Consider the following 16,684-nt stretch of genomic DNA (forward strand, 5'->3'; position numbering starts at 1 on the left):
AAAGCCATGTTTGATAATTACAGATAATTTTCTGCATTTGTATAAAAATAGATACACTGTGGTTATTATGTTGTGCATTCGTGCTTTTGGTCCATCTGAAAATGTTACTGTTTTCTCATCTTCTCAAGATGCTTAAGCTGAATATTTGTATGCTGATAGATTTCTAATAATGGATAACTATCTCCATAGTTATCTCAAAAACTGACTGAGCATAGTAATGGAGCAACTTAAGAGGAAAAGGTTTTAAGGTAGAAAGAGAAGAAGGAGATAGGAAAAAACAACAAACAAGTTTCATTATTAGAGGAGGCTGACACAGAGGGATGCAGTGTGAAAATTACAGCTGAGGGTCAGTGAACTATCCTGCATGTGAATTTTAAGTAAACCTTAAAGATTAGGCAATTCTCTGTTTCTGCAAATGAGCTTAACTTTCCATGTTTATAAGTTTGTTGTCTGTGGTTCTCTTATGTTACTCGGGATTTAGTGTGACAGTGCTGGCATTCACATCTGTTTCCAGATTGTGGAGGACCAGATGCCTTTCATCTTCTTTCATCAGTGGCAGAAGAGATAGTCACCCTCCCCCAGACAAATGGACTTAAAACTGTGACAGTTATAGAATGTGACTAAAGCAATGACTAAATATACTTGTAATCAAAAGGAACCTATTTTACTTTATCAATGAAGAACAATATAATACTTCTTTTTGATTGCAATGCCAAGTTAACAATATTCTGCTGTTTGTAAAGCTCAATTACTGCCAGGAATGAGGAAAACAGCTTAATTAATAATGCCACTTAAATGGAATTTTTATTACAATACCCAGCATAGGTATTGTAATTAACAGGCATGAGGGAGAATATAGTTTAGTTGCCATTAATCACCTTTAGTTTCATTATGTGTTTATTGTAACTTTTTCTCTTTGACCTGCATTTAATTTTGAGTGTTGTAATGCTTTTGTCACTGAGAGTTTTATCAAGAACTTTTGTTTTTCCGCATTCTCTCCACATTTCTGTCAGCTTCCCAAGGTTGTGCTGGGACCTTAGCTATGACTGGAGCGTCACTGGGATGTGGGGCTTGGCAATATGGTCCCTGTCTGCAGATATGTGGCAGATTTTTGCAGTTTGCCAGGTTTATGCTCTCACACCATTTCTTTTTCCACCAAACTAAAGGCATTGAGGTAGCTAATACATTTTACAAGGGCATGTAGTGATAGGACAAGGGGGGGTGGTTTTAAATTGGAAGGGGGCAAATTTAGGTTAGGCATTAGGAAAAAATGTTTTGCTATGAAGGCAATGAGACGCTGCAACAGGTTGCCCAGAGAACTTGTTGCTGCCCCATCCCTGGAAGTGTTCAAGGCCAGGCTGGACAAGGCTTTGAGCAACCTGGTCTAGCGGAAGGTGGATGATCTTTAAGGTCCCTTCCAAACCAAACCAGTCTGTGATTCTATGATTCTGTGAGTTATGTATCTGACTTTAAAAAAAAAAAATTAGCAATCAGTGGGACTTTTAGGGAAGGCTCCAGGTGTTGCTAGGACATATGGAGGCAGCAGCTGTGTTTCCTATCATCCTTTCTTTTCCCAGGTTGAAGGTTTCTGGTATCAAATGCTTCCAATGGCAGTGCTGTCTGCAGGGCTCTCCCTCCCCATTGTGTGTGTCTGCTCTGTGTCTGTCAAAATCTGCTTGCTTCTTGTTTTAGACATCAGTGCCACATGTTGCTCTTCTGGGACAGATCATGTATGTAGTCTCTTCAGTTGGGCTTTTAGTGTGTGGTCATATACCTGGTGAATGCCATACAGCACACTTCTTTAGCAGGCAGAAACCACCTCCTGAAATTTCTAAAGCATGTAAGCATCATAGGTACCAAAGCCAGATAACTGATACTTGTAGGCCATGACTTACTAACATCAGTCAAGGCAACTCCTTTCAGCCATTTCCGAAATGGCTGTATTCAGATACACGTGACTGTCAGCTTTTATGCTTTAATATGAAGCTTAATATTACAGCTAGAACTTCAGTGACTGTGCAGTGCAAAGATTTCTCAGCTAACAGGGGATAAATTTTTCCATGGTATCCCATAGCCATGACTTTTAGATACCTGCATGAATTTCATATAATATTTACAGCACTGCTGATAAGCTCATTGTGCCTCCTTAGTGTGGAAATATTTTGTAAACAATAATGGTATTTCTTATGTTTACCACAATCAAAACTGGGAGACAGAGAGAATAGTCAGAAAATTAAGTTACACTTCACCACCTTATTGGGCTGAATTGGGCTGAAAGTGTTTTTAACATCTTTCATTGAAATGGTGTAAAATCTAAACATGTTGAACATCTATGTCATGAAGCATGAACTTTAAATATACTTTCTTGTCTCTTGCAGGAACATCATTATGGATAATGCCTTCAGTTAATGTTTTTTAAGCAAAGATCCTGTTACTGTGTTTCAGTCTAAGTGAAAAACACTTTCAGGAGTGCATGTTATTAACATTTGATTGGTGTAGTGGATGCCACATGCTATTATTCTTAATGGCACTGAGAGTAAAAACATTCATTGAGAAAGATAATCCTCACACAGAAGGATGTAGGAACATGTAATTGGCAGTCAGGAGGTTAAAAAAGACTTTACAAGATTTCAACGGATTTAAAAAGTTAATCTGTCAAGGAGCATATCCACTTCTGTTCCAAAAAAGGCTTGTATGCTAATTAAGACTTATCACAAAGTTTTTGGCAATAGTCCTGTCACCCTGCACTTTTGCCTAATGGAGCAAATTCAGATTCAGTAACGCTGGCAGTGTAACAGGTGTAATAATAAACTGCAAGTTGACATTATGTCATTGTCCATAGGTCCCCCACTGTGTGATTCTGACATCATACTCTGAAGCAGTATCATTACAAGAAAGATGCTGACGTTCTAGAGCATGTCTGAAGAAGGGCGATGAAGCTCGTCAAGGGTCTAGAAGAAAAGTCCTATGAGAAGTGGGGTTGTTTAGCCTGGAGAAAAGCAGGCTCAAGGGAGACCTCATTGCTCTCCAAAACTACCTGACAGGATGTTATAGCAAGGCGGGTGTTGGTCTTTTCTCTCAAGTAACAAGTGATAGCACAAGAACAAGCAGCCTTAGGTAGCACCAGGCGAGGTTTAGATGGGACATTTGGAAAAATTTTGGCACCAAAAGGTTGTCAAGCATTGGAACAGGCTGCCCAAGGAAATGGTTGAGTCACCATCCCTGGAGGTATTTAAAAGACTTGTAGACATGGTGCCTACAGACATGGTTTAGTGATGGGCTTGCCAGTGGTAGGTTAATGGTTGGACTCAATGATCTTAAAAGTCTTTTCCAACCTAAATGATTCTGTGATTCAAGCACACTCTGTAGAGATGTTGGCCCTTCTGCTCTCCTCCTATAATCTTGTGGCAGACTTCTAAATAGCAGGAATTTTTAGTCTGATGGGAAATGAAGTTAAATTATATCAGCTGCCTTTTTTTTTTTTTTGATAAATAGCAAGCTTACACTAATTTAAAGATGTAGTTCCTGTTTCATCAATGCATGTAAACATGTACTGTATTTTAGCAGTATGTATGCATATGTAATACTTTATATGCATGCTTATGTCTAAAAGATTTTGCAAAGCAGAGAAATTTATTCAGGTGATTATCTAAATTGTTGTGGACATACAGTTACAGTCTTCTCTGCTGGTAGTTTCCATTAATTTACAACTCCTGTCTGTGAGGAAACAAGACAGTCTCTAGAGGTGTGCTATCTGCTATGATCATAATACATGTATTAAAGCTCATAGTTTTGTGTACAAGTCGCATCTTTTATAAATTGCATATTTTCTGTAAATGGCAATCTTTAATCTCTTCTATGAACGCAATTGTTTGGTCTCTTTTAGAATGCTTTAAGAAATTCATGCTGTTAAAAATGTCAGATTTAGATGAGATTTTAGTAAGCCTCTCCATACACAAGCACTTTAGAATAAAAAGGTCAAGTGCATGTGTCCAAACTTGCTTTGAGCAATATTATTTGATGTTACATTTATGATTGAGATCGCAGAAGCACATGGGTTTTATATAGGTGTAATTACCCCACTGCAGTGATTAATTATAGATGAAAGTAGGTGTCCCCTGAAGTAGACTGGAATCTTTAAAATATGAGACCCTTCATTTTCACATTGATGCTATTTCAGACAACGTCATTCACAAAACCATAAAAAAAAAAAATAAAATAAAATACTGTCTCTTAGGAATCATCACCTGTAACAGCATTTGTAGTTTTTTAATCCAGGAAAACAAATGTGCTACAACTGTGGACATTTGCATTTGCAAACTTAGTTTCTCTCAATGATAAAACCAGTCAAACAAAAACAGAGTGGTTTTGCCAACATTTGATGAATTAAAATCACACAAAAGCATCTTTTAATAACTCCATGCAGGGAGTAATATAGGAAAGGGTTAGGTATCGTAAATTAATATCAGCCATTTGGAAAATGAGCTAGCTCCCGAAACCTCTAAGTAAAGAAACAGGTGTGTTTCCTGTGGTTTTAATTGAAAAATACTTCTAAGTTACCGTTGCTATGGTACAGGAAGAGTAGTATATTTATTTCATAGAATCACAGAATGGTTTGGGTTGGATGGGACCTTAAATATTATCCAGTTTCAACCCCCCTGCTATGTGCAGGTACACATCCCACTAGAGTAGGTTGCCCCAGCAACTTCTTTTCTGTCTCTCTCCTGTTCATAATCTCAAGTAGAGGTAATGATATCGAGGTATCCACATGTTTGAATAGGAGAGTTACTATGCTTCTTGTTATTTCAATTCAGCTGGAGCAAAAAGTAGAGGATAATTTTAAAATGCATCCTTATTACTAATCCTGTCTTTTCACACAGAAAAAGGAGTAGTTGATTTTCTCCATCAATTTTATAACTGGCTGTTACTTTAAACAAAGACTGCCTGTTCTTCACATCATCTGTAAGATTTTGTAGTTCAGTGTCTTGGCCAATTTTATTTTAAAGGGGAAAAACGATCAATGTGAAACTGTAATCCTAACATGTTTCCCAAGGCTTACATAACTCTTAAGAAATATAAAGTGGTTTACAAACTGGCTTGCAAGCAACAAATCACTGGCCTTACAAACAATTAAGAGTAAGGTTGTCTTTATGTCATAGGTTTCTTCCATAAATCATACATGCTAAATTATTTTTTCTGCTTGCTTTTTATTCATAATATTTTTCATGAATCTACAGTATATCTTTCCTCACAGGAATAGTTTCTTAAAAGCCACATCTCACTTTAGTGAAGCTGCTGGTGTCTTAGGTCAATGCACATAAAATGCATTAATGACTATAAAATAAGGGATGCTCCCTCTAGTACCCAGTTCCTCCTGTGTGTCTCTGGCCCAGGCACACAGCTGTTTTGGCAGACACAGTTGCTGGTGATGTAGTGAGGAACTCTGTCCCTGTGAGGAACTGAGCTAAAATAGAGGGTGACAGAGAGGTGTCAGTAGGTGGATGACTGCAGTCACTAAGCTAACTTAAACATTGGGGTTTTGAACCAGTGATTTGCACGGGATTGTTTGCTCATGCAGCTAGCAGGTGGCTTACAAGTTTGTATTGGAGGTGTTGAGGTAAGGTAGAGTTGTGTAAAAAAGCCTCTTTGATGGTGATCTCAGCATGTCCATACTGTTTTAAAATGTGGATTTAAGTGGAAATTCTGTGGTTTTGCAAATTGAGCTATGTGTAGTGGTTGGTTTATGCATCTACATAATTGCACAGTTCAGGTAGGTGAGTGGTAATTATCTTGGATAGATCTAAATCACCATGAAGAAGTTTTGTAAAGAGGTTTTAAGTTATTTTGTTTTGGCCTCAATCACATACCTTTGATCTACAAGTGGACTGCTGTAATCATGATATCATGAAGCCTACAAACAGCAAAGAATTAGAAAACCTATATATTGACTTGCACATTCAATCAACTTGTATATGATCTCAGCAGGAAATTCAAAACAAAAGCTAATTTATGGAAAAATATGTAGTTCTAATCACAGTTTAGCTCTGCAGGGTTCCAAATAACACACTGCAATCTCTACATGCAGTTGCTTTCATCTTACATTCCAGATTTGGTGACATTCCAAAAGTTCTTATCAAACCTTATTATCATCTTTTATTAAGGCTTATTACATTTCTCCTTATTGCATGTTTGCTGTAATACTCTGTCATTCTTAATATGGAATTAAAAAGCTTTGATCTTTTCTAGCCGGTCATGAGATGGAAGTATGCAACACCAGTAGTTCACTACATGCTAAAAAATCCCGGCTCGGTGTGTCCTTTGAACATCACCTTAATTGGCCCCTGTTTCTTTCTCCTTTGGTCCTTAAGTCTTTTAATCAGACATCACTTCTTTATGCCATCAACATGCAAATAGATTAAGCATGTTCATATAGTGCTACTTCACTATTGTTAAATCCCTCAAGAGATTTGTAGGGTTTTGTTGCATTTGGATTTGTTGGGTTGTTTTGTAATAAATAAGGCTTTTGAACTATAAAAATGGTTGGACCTGTTCATGGTTTTGCCTAAGAAAGATGATTCCAATGAATTTTGAGACTTTACATGGACATTTCTTAACACTTCTTTTTTATGAAGGCTGCAATCTAAAGGATGTCGCCCTGAGCAAGACTTCAATTGGAGTTGTGGAACAAAAATAGAACAGATAAACACAAATGTGAGCCTCAGCTGTTTTCCAGAAAGTGAGTTTAAGGAAAGAAAGAGAAGGAGTTAAAGACAGAGAAGGAAGAAAGTAAATAAATGCCTGAAGGAATACAGCGAAGTAATTATCCTGCAGTCTCAACCTAGTCTTGAAAAGTGTAAATCAGGGTACTTTTTTTTTCTCCCCTTTATTAGATAGGAACCCAAAATTTATGGAATGTTTTTCATGCCTTTGCATGAACTAAAAGAGACAAAATAACCCTCATCTCCGAGGAGTCAACATGCATTTCCCCATCATTTCTATACCTGTAGTGATTTTTCACCATCTTGTTAACTGTGAACAACATTATCTGAAAAAAAAAAAAAAAAAAGCCCAAAAGAACCAACCAGACAACAAGGCAAAAAAAAAAAAAAAAACAAACAAAAAAAGCCCTGTTCAGGAGAAAGCCCAGCATAATACTGAAAGACTCTTTAGGTGACACTGAAGACTGTTACATAATGGAGAACATTGGATGATCATCAGAATAAATATCTTATTTAAATAAGAGGCTATTGAATCTTTGTTTCTGTTTTAAGAAATGTGGATTCTCCCTTAAGCTTTGACTGAGCCTCACATAATGCTGTTGACAGAATTAGACCATTGTTATATAAAAGTCCCAGGCTTACAACTAAAATGAATCATCTAGCCATACAAGTTTTCAGAGGTCTAAATGTTCCATTTTGAGGTGAATGTAGTAGAAATACTTACTCTAAGACTACCATGCATCTTAACAATTCATATGCAGCAATACTTTAAAATGGCATATAATAATCTTTGATTAGTGGCAAAGAAAGTAAGTTTATCCATAGAAGATAGCTGATACATCTTTGTTGCTGTATTTTTTTCTAGCAATTTTTTGTGATGTGTTTTTCAAATTCTTTGTTAAGAAAATATTCCAAGGGAAAATGAGGAGTAGAGTATAAAGGTTTTTATTTTTTTTTCAGGTGAAACAGTAAAATCAATGGACCCATTTAATAGTTCAGTATAAAAGGAAAGAGACTACACTTTGTCAGTTACTATATTGATCTTGATAGATATTGCTAAGTTTTTCATGTAATGCTATACTGATATGGTTTGCATTCAAAATATAGGTTCAGAAACTTTTGTGTGATGCTTTTGGTGGCTAACCCTTTGAGGGTGCTCAAAAGCATGCACTTTTAAGTTATTTTGTATTTAGAGATAACAGGCTTTTTGTTGATTTGAGAAAAACAGTAATAAATAAAGAACTTGTCTGACTTTTAATTCACTTTATTTGAAATTTTAATTAACTGTTTTTAATTCACTATTTGATCTGCAGCAACATCCAACTCATACTATTATCTTAGAAAAAAGCAAGTGAATGCAAATCACTGACAGTTGATTTGCACATCTTCTGGTCCACTCCAGGTCCTTCAGAATAAAATAGGTTTAGATTCTAATTATAGCTGCAAGAAAAATATATGGGAGATAATTTCAAAAACCACTTCAGTGTTCAAATATTTCATTTGAAAATGTATTGCCAACAGGGAGATGAACTAGAAGATAATCCTTCAACAAGATTGAGCAATAATCGCAATTTGCTTAGTTTAAATTATAATCTTTTTTCATTGCTTTAAATATAAATGATATTCACTTTTCCTTATGTGCAAGTGTGCAGATATATTATTCTATTAATTCTGGGGAAGTAATTTTGTAAATCATGGTTTGAAAACACCAGGACCCAGAAATGCATAGCAGTCCTGGAAAATCCATTCAGTATCTTAGCAAGAAGCTCCTCTTAAAACACAGCTTCATGAATAATACGACTTGATTACCATACCTTGTAAAACACATGGGAGAAAGGGAAGAGGGTCATCAACATAATTCAGTTCCTCTTGACAACTTTTGCCATAGTGTAGAGCTCTTTATAGAACATACACCATACGCCTTCTCCAGAGGTCTTGGGGAGATGCTTGCTACTTAAACATAGCTGCTGTTTTTTAATTTCTGCTGTCGAGTGTTAATTTTCATCTGTTGTTATACTAGAAAGAGCTGGAGGAACATTGGAAGTCCATTTCCCAATTCAGGCAACTCTGTTTCTATTTATTTCTGCTTAAAGGAATCCTCCTGTCTGTAAATTATTTTTCCCCTGAAATGTGTTCTGTTGTTTTTAGAACTTTCACTGCAAAAACAAGTTTACTGAATTCAGAATGGAAGGTGATGAATTACTGGCACTTCTGACCAGTACTTCAGAGACTTGAGACTCAGACTTCAGTTACCTCTCCAGTTACTGTAGGGCTGCTTCTCTGAATAAAGCCTGTGCTTATATGCATATGGTTTTGCTTGTTTATCTTATCACCTGCATCTTTAATGCTTTCACTTGCATAGCTCAAATTTTGTTTAATATGCCCTTTTTTTTCATATTTTCATGAGTCTATTTGTCACTTACAGTACTTTAAAAAAAAAGAAGGTGTGTTTGATCCTGGTGAATTACGATAAAGAAGCCCTTGAATTTTGACCAGCACAGAAAATAAGTTTCTCTGGTTTTTACTGCATATTGTTGCTCTTCCTACAAAGAAAAAAAAGTATTCCTTCTTTCTGATAGCAATCATGAACCCTAACATTGTATGTATATTCACATCTGTGTCCAAATGTTGTTTTCTGTTCAGAACTAGATCCTCGATGCTGTAGGATGCTAACATCAAATTTCTTTATCAACTACCTGTCCCTGTCCTCTTACCATTCAAGTGTTTTGAGGAGATGGAAAAAAAAATCCAGACAAGACCAGTTTTTGCTAAATGGAGAAACAGCTACCTAAATTGCTTTTCTGTTACAGTTCTTTTTTGTGCCTCTCATAACTTTGGCAGAAGAGAGCTTTGAGCTAGTGAGCAAGGCAGCAAAGAGAAAACACTCCTCAGTCGAGTGCAGCAGGTAGTTGTCAGCTCTCCTAGTTCTGCCACATAGTTACATAAATTACCCTGTCTTACCACCTACTAATAGAGGTACTGATTTCTTTCTGCATTGCTGAAGAAAGTCCTGAGGAGGGTTTTGAAGTGATAATACAGTATGTTTGCTCATGAGCAAGTTCCTTGTAAAGAGAATGCATAAAGCACAGCAGTACTAGCCTGAGAAAGGAGCATGCAAGACAAATGGGCTGGCAACTTTAAAAGAATGAAAGGGCCTGTTAGCAGCAACTTCTTGAAGTATATTACTGTAAAATTCTTTACACAGTGTAATCTAGTCATGATACTTTTTAAAGTGTTTTGCTGTGAAATGTATTCTTATTTGCTGTTTTAACTATTGAGTGGAGATGAAGGCCTCGTACACTTGATTACAGACCAAAATAACTAGACCTCAATTACACAGCAAAAGGTAAGATCAGCCAGGCTTGACAAAACAGTTTAAGGTGGTTCAGAAAACCTTCAGTGAACTATATGGTAACAGATGGTAAGATTACCTGGTAGCCTGTAACAAATGATAGCATTTTTGTGTTAACATCAATGCTATCGTAGGTATAAGTGCACTCTAATCTGAGCTCTGAATCTTATCTTTTGAATCTCTCAGTCCATTTAGCATGTTCTGATTTGCAGAAATACGGGAGGGAGGAGATGTTAGAGAAAGCTCAACTGTTGGTTTGCTTACTGCTCATATACTTGAGATTTGTTCTGGAGAATTCAGCCATATCAACCGGTACCACCTTGACATTGATGCTGTGTTCATGCCAAGAGCAGCACAGATCCTAGAAGTCTTTCTCCTCTCTGATGTCTCTCCTTTTTACTCTGTTAGAGGGAACAGAGTCCTCACCATTTAAACTACCACCATGCTGTAAACAGCTGGCCATAATGCTGGTAATTTGACCAACAGCAGACCAAATACTGCCTTAAACAATTCTGTCAGTCCCAAGGTAAAATGCTGTCGTAACTCTAGCGAGTGAAGATCTGTTGGTGGCTAGAGATCACTTTGCAGAGTAGAGCTGGAGACTGAAACAGCAGAATAGGCAGAGGATATCATCATCTGTTTCATAAAAAATCATCCTGTTCATAATGGGAAGAGTCATCCCAGTCCTGATAGGAGTAAAAGGAGGGTTTTGTTAGGGTTTAGTGGGCACATTTGTGTTGTGATAACCCATCTTTTCTCCCATCCCCTGAGGCTTCATCCATGCTTGCAGCTGTGGGTTATTTGGATTGAGTTGTTGTCCCCAGCCACATTCATCCCAACCTGCATGTCTTTTGGTTAGAGGCATCTGGCATTCTCAGACAAGTCCTTGCTGCCATCAGAGATATATATGCCAGACTTGGAACTAGTTGCTCTAGGAAGGTTCCCTTTTGTTAATTGTCATTTTCTAACACCAAAATTAATGCCAAATGGAATGGGAATAAAGGAGACCTAACGGGCAATATTTAATCCAAAAAACAAGAAACTGCTTTACATTAGATTTGGGACTAAAATAACATCTGAGAATAGAGAAATATATTTTGCTTAATATGTTTTTGCTTTAATTTTGCTATATCAAATTCTTTATAGAAAGAAGTAACCTACCATTTCTCTGAATATAGTAGAAACAGAGAAGGGGATTAAACTTTTACATCCCCATCCCAAAAGTGGAAGAAAGTCTTCATCCTTTTCTAGACCTGAGGAAATCAAACCAATATATACACCACTGCAGTCTACCTGCATCATTCCCCCTCTGGAAATTCAGAACTAGTTCATAACATTTAACTTCAAGGGCTCAGACCCTCCACTGAGGTGTGCCCTCAGTCTGCAGTTACCAGTACGAGGGGCTGCTTATCAGACTTGCGGGGGCATCAGGAGCAGGTGCCTTGCTGTCCTTGTAACACTGATAAGGGCTTAAAGTTTGCTTTATGGCTGCCTGAGAAGAGACAGATCTTAACCAACAAAGTAGTGCCTGAATTTGTCTTAATCAATCAATTTACCTATGTTCTTAAAATTCCCCATTGCTAAAGAAATTGTGCCTTGTATTTTGATCCTGTATCAACAAGCCAAATTCTTCATGTTCTCACATGTTTGTAGTAAAAGGAGAATTCTCTAAATTCCATAGTGCTGTCTCAGGGAGATTACATGGTTGAATTATTTAGTGTATTAGTACATACTGTAAGTTTTGGGTCACTGGACTTGTCAAGCAGCATTTTTGGTCTACTTCAAAAATATTCTGATATTCACAGTCTATGAAACAGTTGCATGTATCCATCAGTTCATTTTCGTTAGACATTGTTTATTGAACTTGGTGCTAGTTCAGTCAAAGTTGAGAGAGCATTAGTATTTTTGAGGGGTGCAACTGTTACTCTCTTTAACGGTGAACTACCATGAGACTCACATCAGTACATGCAAAGAAAAGGTACTTGTCACTTACCTTGTAGTAACTATGGTTCTTTTAGATGTAATCAATATAGATCCCACGGTCCTTGCCTTTGGAGTCTTCAAATTCCAGCTGTTTTGAGTTATGAGGGAATGTCTAGAAGGTCATGTTGGAACTTCACCTTCTGATCTCCCAGTGGAGCATGAAGAGGCACAGGGCATGTATACAGCACCTGCAGACAGTGCTGTTAATGATGATCCAAGCTCTTAGTTTTGGAAGGGATGCACTTCTGGAGTTACAAAATGAATGCCACTTTCTTTTCTTCTCCTGAAGAGTGATAAGAAGCTAGCAAAGTTAGGAGAGGTGAAGACTGAAGACAAGAAATGTAGTGGGTTTGAATCATGTTATTTAGCTATTTGCAGCTTTTCACTGCTGCCAGTGAGTTGGACTAGTATAACAAATAATAAGAGTTTGACCCTAGGGATTTTAATGAAATATATTAAAACAGATACAGTGATCAGGTGATTAATATATAAATAAGAATTTCAGCTGAGTTAGGCCAAAATAATAATGGCTAATTCGAGGGATGTGCCAGAAATTGTGGTGGTCAGATTTATGGTTTAACAAGGGATGAAAGGAGGAAAAAGAAATAAGGTTTTAGGGTCAAGGAACATTCTACATTATTACGCTTTGAAAGGCAATTTAAGGTCTGAGAAAGAAAAGTAATAGTAGAGTCAGAGACTTGGAACAAAGAGAATATGTCATCTGTAGTGAGGATTTCAGTCTTTGAAGCATTCAGTAATATGTCTTTGGTAGCACTGTTTTTTTGTTGTGTTGAGGGTAAGGGGGAGGGTTTAAGGCAAAGACCTGGCAGAAAGTCTTAGTTCTGCAGTGTTTGCTGGCTGCCTGACTAAAGTTCTGCTGATGCCTGTTTGTGTTAGGTAGGGGTTGGTCAGTACAGAGAGACTGAAATATCAGAGATGAAACCAAAAGGGATGAAGAATTGTTTGTCATTTAGATAGAAGGGATAAATAAATTCATAACATTTACTATAGCAGTGATCTGTTTCAGAGACAAAAAGACCAGAAGCGACAAGATACAGTGAACTGTTTTCCTTATATTTTGCTCTGATAGTTAAAGTACATTACTACAGATTTTTTTCCAGTGTATTTTTATTCCCCAGTAGCACCTAAAGACCATTTTAGCTTTGTTGATAACTATTGTCATGGAATGAGCAAACCCATGTTATACCAAATGCAAATTAAAGTAATTACAATAAAATGAGTTTTGCTGGTATCATAGAGCCATCGGAAGAGAAGGAAATGCACCACAGATAGCAAGAAATTGCACTTATTGCATGTATTACAGTGTAGTATTAAGGTAATTTTTTCCATATTTTTTCTCTCACAGTTTAGACAGGGGCTTTATTCATTAATCCCCAGTGATACCAAGGTTCCTTAAGTAGTTCCCCCTAACACCATAGAAGGTTGACTTTGTCTTTCATAATTAGCTTAGCTAAACTTTTTCACATAGTATCACCTTTCTAATAAATGTGGTTGTGGGGAATTAAGTAGTTCGGAAACCTAGTGTGTGCATTATCATTATCGGAGCACAGTGCTCCAGTGTCTGCAGCTCTGTTAATGGTCTTGGCCTTGTTCTGCAGATTAACATGGGGAATGGGCACGTAACTAGAGGTTGTACAGGGTGTTAGTGACAGCATGATAAGGAGTGTTCATGTCTTAGGTTAGCCCTTCAAAACCCACAGAACCCTTCTTCCTCTCCTCTTGCACTGTTTCTTTTCCCTTTCTGCCTAACCAAAATGGATCTGTCTGCTAGTGAAATCATTTATTTTAGTAGGTCATTTAGGAGCTCACTTAAATGATTTGTCTCTTCAGAAGGATCAGAAATGAAAAAAAGGGAAAAGGATGTAATTACTGCTTATCTTTTTGAACATTGATTTGGGATCGGTAACAGACTTGAAATGAGACTGGTGAGCTTTCTGTCAACTGCATTCACCAAAAGCACTGTATCATCAAAGGACAGCGGTAGTAATTGCTTAGTGCCATTGCTAAGTTGAACTATTAGTCTGTGAATGCTTGTTCCTGTAATTTAATTTTTTAATGTATGTGTTGCTATTCCACTGTGAAGAGTGGAAAGCCATTATTTGTACAATTTATCATTGTGGTTAAGAGCATCAAATAACCTGTATCCTTTACCACCAGCAATGCATCTGTTTGGCCTCAACTGGCAGTTGCAGCAAACTGAAAATGATACATTTGAGAATGGAAAAGTGAATTCTGATACTGTGCCAACACATCCTGTAACAGTACCTGCTGGAGAAAATGGTAAGTGAAACAGGCACCAATTTTCTCTCCTTTATATCTTACATCGCCAGACTTTTAACACTTCTTCTCCAAAACTCTGTTTATTTAATGGTAGTACAGAGCATTTGTAAGTAATAGTAATCTTAAATAGATATGTAGATATTTTCACAGGAGCACACTGTTCCTCCTACCTATCATGTTAAAGGAGTGATGGATCCTGGGTGATAGTGTTGATCATACTAGAAAAGCTGTCAACCAAAATTCTTCATGGAAATTTGCATGTAGAAAACCTCTCTTCACATCCAGAGAAGCAGAACCTCTGCTTACTTTAAAATCTTTGATAAGGTAATGATTGTTGAGGGGGAAGGATGGTACTGAGGCTGGCTTGGACTATCCTGCCTGAGGGGCTGTTGTCTCATGCTGCAGAAATTGCCACAACAAATTGAGGGGGCCAAAAGTGATAGAGCACAGTATTTCATAAGGGGAACCTGCCACCAGATTTCAAACTCTGGGAGTCCCAACAAGCTGTGTATAGTTTTCAGACCAAAGCCTTGTCCGTGATAAGGGAGTACACAATCTCTTTTTCTGGAGAGTTGGCACATGAGAAGGCATTTCAAGAAGTTTTCACATATTTTCGAAGCTTCTCTCTTAGATGTGTTTAAAAGGCTAATCATGATCATGGTCATTCCTGCTCATACACACAGGCATGATTTGGTGCTGCATAAGGTGGCGTAAGAATGTGTGTTTTCTATGGCTATGATGAATTTTGTAGGCCATTTCAGTTTAGGTTGTCCAAAGTAATTTGTAAGCCATGATTATGATCAAGGAGCTCTCTGTGCCATGATGACCTTGCTATGGAATGGCTTGGGTTTTTCTCTACAGATGAGCTTTTCTTTCTTTTTTAATTTCTCTCTGAAATTTAATAGGTCATGTATATGTTCATTTGCTTTCTCAAAGTCTCTAGCAGATAATATTGAATCTGAATCGTCTGCCCAACATACACAGTAAAAAAAAAAAAAAAAAGGAAAAAAAACCCTGAACTTTATTAATTTTGTGTAAAAGCTTTTAAAATACAAAACACACAAAAGGGATTATTTTTTATCGGCCTTTTTCCATGTTGCCCTTTAGGATTCTCAAAACATTTAAGAGCCTGTGCACTTTTGGCTAAAAGAGGCTTTAAAATCAATAGGTTTTGAATGGAAAACTTGATTTAAATGGTTGATGAATGCAGTGTTTGCTTCATTACACAAAAATCCATTTTCCCTTTCACAAGATAGAGCTGACCTCCTTACCACCAAGGAGGAAGAAGCCTCTGCCAGCAGCTGACATCTTGAAATTTTTTCAAGTTATCACAGCTCCAAGTTATAGAAAAGACACAGCTCAGTTCATGCTTTTGTCATGTTTGTAAGTGTAGGAGACTCCTCCACTAGACTTTTTCTTTTTTTTTTCTTCCATTTCCTTTGCCATATTGCCTTTTTGTTTTGCACTTAGATATTCATTATCTCTTTCTGTGTTCTTACTTCAATAAATAGCAAAAAGTTACTGTATGGTTAATGAATATTGATGCTGCAGTGACAGCTCATCATGCCACTATCTTCTGCCCTCAGTAGCCAATATACTTTTTTGTCTAAAATATATACACGTCTTTGTAAGTATTTTATACATAAAAATTGTTCTTTTTCCCTTGATATTTTATTTTTATTTTTGCAAATTAAAAACTGTTATACTTTGCCTCAAAATAAAAGGAAACAACAAGTACATCAAATCCCATTTTTCCTTACTTGTGTTCTGAAGTACTGTACAGGAGAGAAGGGTTAATTCCATCCACTGTTGAAACACTGTCCACTGCAGAATATGGTAAATGGTCATTTCTCAGCATACATCAATACTAAATGTCAGACAGATGAGAGAATATACATTTTAAATCACAAAAGAAAGGTTAAGCAGAAGGGAAAGTGTGATGGCTAGATACGAAATACAGGAAGGGGAGACCTGTGCTATCATCCTAGTTATTGAAAACTGAAAGGAAGTATTGGTAGAGCCTTGATTTGAAGATTTCAACAGCTGAACAAGTTTCAGTATTGCCCATCTTTAGCTCTTGGTAATATCCTGATACTCTGATATAGATGGAAGAAATTCCCCGCATTGTATGGGCCAGGAATTTTCCTTGACTCTTATCTAAACCAGATAATCCTGGGCCTACTTTGGTCAGAAAATCATAGCCCACTGTATTCTGGATCCCAGGTATAAATTTGCCATTCAGAAGTACAGTGTGACGAATTAGCAAAAATGGAACCTGAAAATGCATACTTATGACCTCTGGAGAAGATTCAGCCGTGGTTTACGTAGA

General features: G+C 37.1%; 1 protein-coding gene across 25 annotated transcripts in view; it reads left to right on the forward strand.

Moving 5' to 3' along the window:
* Nucleotides 1-16,684, forward strand: part of TENM3 (teneurin transmembrane protein 3) — a 413,751-nt gene that overhangs the window by 299,679 nt on the left and 97,388 nt on the right. For all 25 annotated transcript variants that reach the window (XM_062625044.1, XM_062625130.1, XM_062625214.1 and 22 more), the window contains one exon: nt 14,233-14,355. In XM_062625044.1, coding sequence (XP_062481028.1) covers nt 14,233-14,355 — 123 coding nt within the window. The remainder of the gene's footprint in view (nt 1-14,232; nt 14,356-16,684) is intronic.

Source organism: Pezoporus occidentalis, unplaced genomic scaffold (assembly GCF_034315485.1).
Source record: "Pezoporus occidentalis ecotype Australia unplaced genomic scaffold, CSIRO_AGI_Poc_V1 ctg1, whole genome shotgun sequence".
NCBI lineage: Eukaryota > Metazoa > Chordata > Aves > Psittaciformes > Psittacidae > Pezoporus > Pezoporus occidentalis.